General features: G+C 41.5%; 1 protein-coding gene across 7 annotated transcripts in view; it reads left to right on the top strand.

Moving 5' to 3' along the window:
- Positions 1-9,726, top strand: part of baiap2a (BAR/IMD domain containing adaptor protein 2a) — a 53,390-nt gene that overhangs the window by 40,981 nt on the left and 2,683 nt on the right. For 4 of the 7 annotated variants that reach the window (XM_023410063.2, XM_023410065.2, XM_087175088.1 and 1 more), the window contains exons 7-13: positions 1,179-1,331; positions 3,257-3,499; positions 4,172-4,403; positions 4,926-5,127; positions 5,246-5,314; positions 5,401-5,554; positions 5,798-5,835. In XM_023410063.2, the coding sequence (XP_023265831.1) occupies positions 1,179-1,331; positions 3,257-3,499; positions 4,172-4,403; positions 4,926-5,127; positions 5,246-5,314; positions 5,401-5,554; positions 5,798-5,835 (1,091 nt within the window). The other 3 variants (XM_023410062.2, XM_023410061.2, XM_023410064.2) reach the window with 3 other exon arrangements.

The following is a 9,726-nucleotide window of genomic DNA, read 5'->3' as shown; positions in this document are numbered from 1 at the left end:
CCACCACCACCACAAGAAAAGTTCATTTGACATCAAATCAACGCCAGTAAATATAACACTCTCTTCTAGGTCAGTATTTATCAGCCGATGTTACAATATCAAAGCCATGAAACTGGGCTCAGTCGACCTACTTTGAGACGAGCAGTGTCTCAAACTTTCAGCTGACATGCAAACTCTGCTGTTTGTAAATACAGTGCCTGACGAGCGTGTGCAGTGTGCACGCACTCGCAGAAACACCTAAATGCCATTTCCTCTTCAAAATGAGACTCCATGTAGCTTCTCTCCACTGACCTGTGTGTGTGTGTGTGTGTGTGTGTGTGTGTGTGTGTGTGTGTGTGTGTGTGTGTGTGCATGTTTGTTTTCAGTGAACTCTGTGAGACATTTCCCATGTTCTAGAGAGCTCCTGTTGAGACAAACTGACAGCTCTGGATCTCTCTCTCTCTCTCTCTGTCTGTCACTCACTCGCATACAAACACATTAACACACCTGTTATTTGTTATTGTCCCACTTGTAAAAATGGATTAGTGGGTCTTTGTGAGCAGTTCCTCCTCCACACCACGGGAATCTTCAGTCATAATTGCCTCCACCTCGGTAGCACTCGGCAGGGAAAATCTGTCCAGAGAAAGTTACTGAGTGAGGCTCTCTCCCTGCACAACTATTACCGCCAAGGTGCACTTAACCTCTAATTGCTCCAGTGGAGCTGTGCAGAGATTGACAGTACAAGACTGCGCTGCACTGAGCAGCTCCTAGGTGCGAATGTGTGTAATTGTGTGAATGTGAAGCAGTGTGTTATTTTAATAAAAAAAAAAAAAAAAAAAAAAAAAAAAAAAGGACTTAGATGTTAGCCAGCTGCTTGGACACTGTCCTTGTCAGACCTTCTGTCTACTGGCCTTACCAACCTAATGTGACAAATGGCTTTAGGCATTTTTTTTTTCCCAAGCTGTTAGTGACCGACTGTGCAAGTAACCAAAATCTATTTCTACCTATCTCAGCAGAAGGTTCTAAATCAAAAAATAATTAGGCATATGAAATAAAAGACAGTATTTATTAGAAAATTGTCATGCTAAATGATGGTGATTTCTGGAAATATTACGTCTAAAAAAAAAAAAAAAAAATACGTGTCACAGTTTTTAAATTGTACTCATGGCCACGTGTCTGTGTGTGTGTTCCCCTTTCAGTTTGTGGAGACCATCAGCAGTAAGCAGACCGAGCTGGACACCTTCATCGCCGAGGGATATAAAACAGCCTTGTCTGAGGAGCGTCGCAGGTACTGCTTCCTGGTGGACCGCCAGTGCGCCGTGGCCAAAAACAGCAGTGCCTACCATGGCAAGGTGAGTCCAAGCGTTTTAATAAAGAAGATGGATAAAGAGTGAGAATAGCTGCAGTTGTTTAAGTCATTACTGCCCTTCTAAAAACCCCCCAAAACTTTCTAATTTCAAGTATTTATATACTAGACTAAATAAGGAGTTTAAGACTTTTTTCCACTGAAAAACTTGTGTCAGATGTGATTGACAACACAAACAAACAACTCCACAACTGTCATCATATTTTGATTCAAATGTTGCAGAACTGATTGTTACACAGAAAATGCATGACATCATTGTTTGTAAAATTGGAGAGAAAGAAAAGGACAAAACAGCAGATGTGGGCATCTCTCATTTGAAATATACAAACCTTGTTTGACCTTTGGCAGAACATAGCATGTGCGTGAGGGGCTTCATTGCAAGAAATTGATTTTGGGAAAAAAAAGGACTTTAATAATGATATGAGTTTATGGCCAAAATAAGTTTTCCCATGAATAAATGGTTTAACCATAAAGCACTTGTTTGCAATAGCACCTCAGTAAGAAGTGGAGCTTAGCCTGTCTCCAGTACGTTTGATCATTCAACTCAAAACAAACATGTTTATGTTCATTGTGGTGCATGTGCAGAGCTTGTTAGGTCAATTTCTAAAACGTAACTTATTCCCGTTGTGCTATTGTGCTGATCACAGCCAACTACTCCTCATCTGTCAGCTCTGTGTTATTTGGAACTCACCTGCTATAGACCATTGTTCAGCCAAAAGAGCATACGAGGAGATATATAATTCAAAGTCACATTAGCTTTGAGCGCTCATAGGGGCCTCTTCATTTTAAAAATTCATTAAGACTGTAGACAATGCCCAGCTGACGGGCATATCTGAAGCTGTAATCCATCATTGCACCATCGAGCGTCTCTCCACCTTTTTGTGTAGAGGACTGCCTCGCTCGTTCAACTCGTGAACCACTGAAAGAAAAAGGCATCAAATACGAAATCCAGAGGAAGATGGACTGGAATCAAAGCTCGGTGCAATGAACGGGACGAGAGTTGCAGAATGTTTCTCATCCGTATTGTTTACAACGACAGTCAACAACAAGAATCCGAACAGATTTCCCTCTATATCATCCCATCAGAAGTAATGGAGTGTTATTAAGCAGGATTTAGTCTTTTTTTTTATGTGTGTGTGTACTACAGATGTACACCTATCCATTACCCATGAATATCAAATTCTTGGGTAATGGAGTACATCTCTCTCCTGGGATTACTGGTAGGTGTGAACTGCCAGCCTGAAGATGTGGCTGAAGGAGGAGAGTGCCTGTGTGCGTGTGTGTGTGTGTGTGTGTGTGTGTGGACTGTGCTGCTGCCTCGTTTTTCAACATGGAGTCTAGTCATTAATCAGGATTGGGGGGTGTGCGTAGGAAGAGTTCACCTTCAGCAAACTGAAGAACCCTCTCCCAGAGGGTTCGTTGTGTGCGTATTTTGTGTGTGTGTGTGAGTTTGAGAGCGAAAGAAAGAAAGCTATGGTGAGAGCTACAAATTGGCACATACAAAGGGACAAACCTGTCTTTATATTTATTTATATATACTGTACATTCATACACAATGTATGCATTAAATTCTATTTCTATAGTTTATCCGCGTCCACAGGCTGTGAGACGCTGCAGTGGGGAGCTTGGTTGTGTGTCAGTCTGTCTGACTGGCTCACCCACGCAGCACATTATCATAGCTGTGCAAAGGCCAGTGGTCTAGGATACACAGTGAGGAAAAATCTTTGAGGACCGAGTGTTTTTAGAGAATAGGGAGGAAATTGAAGGTTGAGCAAAGAAACTGCTTCACTGAGCTTTCTTTTCCCTGCACATTTCAGCCACATCAACATCTCCTCTTTCTTGCATGCTTTGTATTTCTATTCTTTTTTTTTTCTTTCTTGTGTTTCTTCAATCTTTCGTTCCTCCGTTCAGGGTAAAGACCTTCTAACCCAGAAGATCCCAGTGTGGCAACAGGCCTGTTCAGACCCCAACAAGCTGCCAGAGAGGGCCATGCTCCTGGCCCAGCAGATGGGCTCTGCCGCCCTTGGGGGTACAAGCCCCCTGCATACCTCCAAATCCAACCTGGTCATCTCAGACCCCATCCCTGGAGCCCAGCCTCTTCCTGTGCCCCCGGAGCTGGCCGTCTTCATGGGCAGCGGCCTTGGGCATCCAGCGGTGAGTTTAGGAAATAGGGGATGAAAACATGCCACAATTTGATTTATTTAAGGTTATGTATTTTTTTTTGTTATAATCAATATGCTGCTGTTTTATATAGATAACCAAACGATTACTAACCAACCTATTGGAGGCTAAGTTGAAGCCAGAACAAATATGAAACTTGATGATGATCTGTAGTGACAGTTTTGAGTGTAACATCACACATTTAAATGAGGGTGTTTTTATACAGAAATCCCCTTTCTCGAGAGAACTGTGGAACGTGACTGGGATTACTTCACTCAATTTTCTGCAGTAGCACCACTGTGAAGCAGCTAACAGTTCTGTCCTAATGTCTGCTCATCCTCCTTCAGCCCTCCATAAAGAAGCAAATCGGAGAGAGTCTCGGTTTAAAGATGCCACTCAACTTAATGAGCTGTGTAGAGTCTACATTTCATGCCGGGCAGCAGCTGACAGACTAGACTTAGATGAACTTTCACTAGACTTTAAAATCTCCGACGTAAGCTTCAAAGTTATGATTTATCTCTTTATCAGGATTGATTTATACGAACGCAGCAGATGTTAATCTAAACGCATATCATTGCTTCAGCTTCATCTAAATGTTTCAAGATGGCTGCTGTAGAATTGCAGGATGAGCCATTTTGAATACATATGTCTGCTCGTTTATTCCAGAGGCTGATGGGTCCTGATGGTATGTCCATGGTCAATGGGACAACAGGAGTCCACGGAGAGGAATATTGGACGGATGGGGGGACTATGTCCGTGTCTCAAGTCAGGCCTTCATCCCCTCAGACCCAGGTGCAGGGCCCGTCCCAGGCTCAGCCTCAGAGACAGGTCAGCGATGTCTACTCCAACACCCTCCCTGTGCGCAGGCCTGCCCCCGCCAAGAATAAGAACCCCGTGGGTAAGATATCCCAACGCTCCCTAGAATTTAATGAGCAGCAGCAGCATTGCAGCGAGAAATTCACAAGCAGAACGGCAAAAACGTTTCCTCTCATTTTACTTCCAAATATATTGAGAAGCATTTTAACGTCATATAAATAGGGCAGTCGCATTTAGACTGACATCAACTACCATCTTCAGTGCTCTTCAGTGTCCCAAAGGCGGGGCAGATACAACTGTCAGCGTCCTCTTAGCAACAAGATTTGTGAGAAATATTAGCATAATCTTTTCAACTATTGTTTCAGATGCTTATGGTGATTATACCAGTTAATCCGGCACTGAGATATGGATGTTTACAAATGCTATACAAAAGTGCATTTACCATATTTCTAAATTTAGGACATCTGCCTGGCTGCTGACTGGGCCTAAATCTCACCTTCAGTTTGCTCCACAGACACCAGCTATTCTGAGCTTGTGTGTTTCTGAACTGTTAATAATGTTAGGTATGTCTCTGACCATCTGCGTCTGTCTGCAAACGCTTCAGGTGAGACACGGACCCTTCCCAGGTCCAGTTCCATGGCAGCAGGCCTGGAAAAGAACGGGCGCTCCCGTGTCCAGGCCATCTTCTCCCACGCCGCGGGTGACAACGGCACCCTGCTCAGCTTTTCCGAGGGAGATGTCATTACCCTGCTAGTGCCTGAAGCCCGCGATGGCTGGCACTATGGGGAGAATGAGAAGAACAAGATGTAAGCAGTTTATTTTATTTCGCCTGAATCCATCCAGCGAGATTGGATAAATATTTGTCCCACAGTTAGATACATCAAAAGTACAATATACATTTAACAAGTTCTTCCCTCTTTTCAGGCGTGGATGGTTCCCATTCTCCTACACACGTGTGCTCCCTGAAAGCGACAATGAAAAGCTCAGAGTGAAGTACGTTGCATTTTTTTTTTTTTTTTCCACATACATCGACTAAATGAGCCCAAGTCTGAGGCCTTTGTCTTCTTTTACCTCTCCAGTTTGAACCATGGGAAAAGTAGCAGCACAGGGAACTTGTTGGAGAGCGATGCATCACTGCCCACACCTGACTACGGCCTGACCGCCCGACTGCTGGCACAGAGCCTAGCGCAGACTCGCCCGCGCCCTTACAGCATGGCAGGCTTTGGCACGCAGGTAGGTACAATTTAACATGTGTAGTGCCCCATGAACAATACAGTTAGTACACTTGTTACGCTTAATTTGTAACCTCCCATCTGGTTTAGTCTTATGTTGCATAATTGGATATGAGTAATCCTGCAGTAACAGAAAAGGAGACTTGTGCTCAGTTTCTGCTGCCACCTAGTGTTTGTATCCGAGTACAGCAGGTACTTCAGTCCCAGGCACATAAAGTGAAGAATGTTACTTCTATCTTTTCAGCCTGCTATTGAGGATTATGACAGCCGCTTTGCCACAAGGTAAGTGCCTCTTCTGCCCTTCCCTTTTTTAAGAAATGACTGATACTGTATGACTGCTGCTGCCATCTGAAGTGCTTATTTTGGATAGTTTAGTGGAAGTACTGAACCTTCCTAAGAGACAGACACGAGAGCAGGCCAGCCTCAGATAAATGGCTCCTGCACGCACAAGCTGTAACACTGAAGAGACAGCAAGGCAACTGCTTAACATACGGAGTGTCCCAATTTAATGCTACATACACACTCTAAGCAGGTTTTGAGTGTGTATAAATGCACTCTGTATATCGCAATAACTCAGTATGGATAGAAAACAGTGCAGATTTCTTTCTTTTAGTGTGTCGTGGATGATGATGTTGTTGTTGAGCTGGTGGAGCAAGTGAAAAACAGAACAAAGTATTTATCATGAATGATTTGCTTTTGTTTTGTGACTTTTAATCTTGATGTCACTTTTTGCATCTATTTGTGATAGAAATGTTACATTGGTTTCTTAACTGCAAAGAGTATAGTATATTCTGTACGCCGTTAGTATGTAGTATGGAATTGGGATGCTATATTATACACTCATATAATATATAGTACACTCACCCACATTTACATAGTATGAGGAGTAAGGCTATTGGATATCATTTGCTCTTTTATTTATTTATTAATTTTTTTGGGGAGGGGGGGTTCTTCCATTAATCATTGAGTCTGTAAAACAGTTTCTTATAGCTGTCTTCAAAAACTAGTTTTGTCCGAAACACAAAGATAATCAATTTCCAGTGACATGAAACAGAGGAAAACAGCAAATTCTGACATTATAGAATCTAGAACAAGATGTTCAGCTTTGTTTGCTTCAGTTAATCCGTTCATCATTTCAGGACTTTCAGGGCTAGAGTTAAGCTCAAGCGACACATTTAATTTTGCTCTAGTTTTAAAACCCCCACCTTGTCAGATGTATTCACATTGTTCCCTTTGAATATTTTTTACTGTGTCTTCTTTGTCCTTTCTTCTTTTCTCTTTTTTTTAAATAGCTCTTTAAAGTAATGAATGCAGTCTAGTGGGGTCAGTGTCTCAGTTTATAGTCAGCGTGCTCTTGGCCCAGTGTATTTTAACTGTAATCCTATCAAGTCCTTGCTGACTCACTAGGGTTATGTGAGGTTAGGGTTAGGAATTATGCTGTGCCTGTTTCTGTCCAATCAGGGAGTACATTCTCGTGTATATGTACAGAAATGTTTGTGTGTGTGTGTGTGTGTGTGAGAGAAGAGAAAGAGAGAGAGACACATGGCCTTGAGTGTATGTGCACTCATGTTTGGTGGAGTACATGTTGTGACAGTAGACATCATGCTGACCTCATCTCAGTCATCACTGCTTGCCAGCCTGGGGCTTTGGGTACCAGTGTCAAGCTGTTTTGCATACTCTTGTCTGCTCTGAATGTGTGTGTGTGTTTTTTTTCTGTATCAGTATTTTTGAGACAACACTGTCCTGCAGGGTGTATTCACCCCCAACAGACTAATCTAACACTACATCCCTCCAGCTAAGGAGATGACTTGATGATTTTCTCATCAACAGTAACTTGTAGCATTTGTCTACTTTTCAGTGACCGGTAGAGGCGAACCTTCACTAAACATCTTTAATATGGGCAACAATATGCAATCAGCAAATATTTCTGTATTTAAAAAAAAAAAAAAAAAAAGTGTTGATGAGGGAATTGGAAGTCCAATCTTCCTGATCACGGCAGGTGTGTTTGGAGTTGTAGCTGTAGGTGGGGCGAAGTAGATTTTTCCTGACCCCACCTACATTTCTCCTAAACTCTACTCTGCCTCCTTGTGCCTGTCTTGTCTTCATTTCTCTCTGAGTGTGTCCGACCTGGCAAGCTTCCTTCTCTCTTTGTTCCACAGTGACAGTCCTGATGGCAAATTGATTTCGACTGTGTGAGAACAGACATACAGACAGACACAGACAGCTCCGGATAGCACAGGGGCCTCTTCCTCCCCATCTTTCCCCTCCTCTTAGCCTCCTCCCTCCTGTCTACTTATCTCCACCTCTCCTCCTCCTGCCTCCACACACACCCCTTCTTCTCCAAGTGGAAGAGGCCAGTTTCATCCCTCCTTTCTGTCCTCTCTTCCTCCCCGGGTCCCTCCTTTCCTCCTTCCGTCCATCCTGGGTGCTGCTGCTGGTGGTGTCGGTGTGGACAGTAGCGGTTGGTGGGTGGAGGATTGCGTTGAGCGAGAGAGCCAGAGCGGGCCCTACCTGCTCGGCATGCAGCGATATGGACTCTGAATACTCTGATCTCTGATCACAGTCCACCATCACGGACTGATCTCTCAAGAGACTGCCTTTGCTACTGCTTGTCTTTCATGCATGTACATGGTTGTGTCATTTCGTCAAACTAAAGGACATGTTCATGTACTGTACAAGTGCCAAAAGACTTCAATGTCGTTGTACTAAAGCCACTGGCTGAATGGCCTTTTTAAGCACACGTGGGCCCAGTATTATCGAGTTCCCACCAAACACACACACACACACGCTCAAAAAAAAAAAGAAAAAAAAAAAAGCTTTGTTCAAAGTAAGGCTGTGCAGCAGATTACTATGTTTCTGTTCTGAGAGATCCCGTAGGTCGCGCTGTGCTTCCTTGTGTCATTGCTAGACATGATTTTCCGTCCGGAGGGTGTGTCATATTTGCCTTACTTTGCTTCTCTTTTTTTTTTTTTTTTTTTTTTTTTTTTTTTTTTTTTTTTCTATTATTTTTTTTTTTTTTTTTTTTTTTTTTTTTTTTTCTATTATTTTTTTTTTTTTTTTTTTTTTTTTTTTTTTTTCTATTATTTTTTTTTTTTTTTTTTTTTTTTTTTTTTTTTCTATTATTTTTTTTTTTTTTTTTTTTTTTTTTTTTTTTTCTATTAAACACACACTTTATGTGCAATTAATCAAATTTCCAATTGAGCTTCAAAAATATACAGTATATATATATATATATATATATATATATATATAGATATATAAATATATAAATTGTTTCCGTCAGTCCACCAAATTGCACTGTATTATGATCATTGCAGGCTTTCATATAAAATTTTAATTAAACCTAAAACTAAGCCCCACAGAAACCTTTTTATTTATTTATTTATTCGCCCCCTCTAGGCTGAACTTACTGCCAGAATTGTCAGTTAAAATAAAAAGCCTCACTCCGGTAAACCTGCAGTTTGGTCTTTTTTCTTCTGAAGCCACAGTGAGTTCGGAGGGGGCTTTTTGATCTTTCATTTTTGATGAGTATCCTCAAAATAACAGCTGTGAATTAGTTCTAGGTTAAACCACAACCACGGCTCTTGCAGCTCTCAGTGTTATTTATGATTGTATTCCCTGAGTGGCTATGTAGTTTTTTGGTCTTTTCTTTTAAAAACTTTATTGTCCTTGTAAAAAAAAAAGAAAAAAGAAAAGAAAAAAAATATATTTGCAGAAACAATGAGAAACTACTGATTAGTTGAAGTGTTTATCTTATGCATGCTGTGGAGGGAAACCAGAAAAATGTGATACTAAAAATTGACCTTGAATGTATGGTGACTTTTTACAAAGGTATTCTAAATAAAACATATCTCTATATATTAATAAACAGTCTGGTCTGACGAGAAATCTGTTCTGTCGATGACATGACATTACATGACATTTTCAGTTCTGTTGAATATTTTCCTTGTTTCAAAGTTTTCAAAGCTCTGAACTAATTTTTTTTTCCCCCCTTAAATGTGTAAATTAATTCTTTTTTTTTTTCCCAACACTGCCACCTTTGTATGAATCATCCCAAGCCGCAGCTGTAACCTAAGCATGCAGTTTCATCCTTACCCCTCCCTCAGTAACACCCATGGCACCTGTGCTGCTCTCTGTGTCTGTGTGTGTGTGTGTGTGTGTGTGTGTGTGTGT

The sequence above is a fragment of the Seriola lalandi genome, unplaced genomic scaffold (assembly GCF_002814215.2).
Source record: "Seriola lalandi dorsalis isolate HSWRI2012SDOR001 ecotype SW California unplaced genomic scaffold, Sedor1 jcf7180002054412, whole genome shotgun sequence".
Classification (NCBI taxonomy): Eukaryota; Metazoa; Chordata; class Actinopteri; order Carangiformes; family Carangidae; genus Seriola; species Seriola lalandi.
This window is presented reverse-complemented; position numbering and strand designations above follow the sequence as displayed.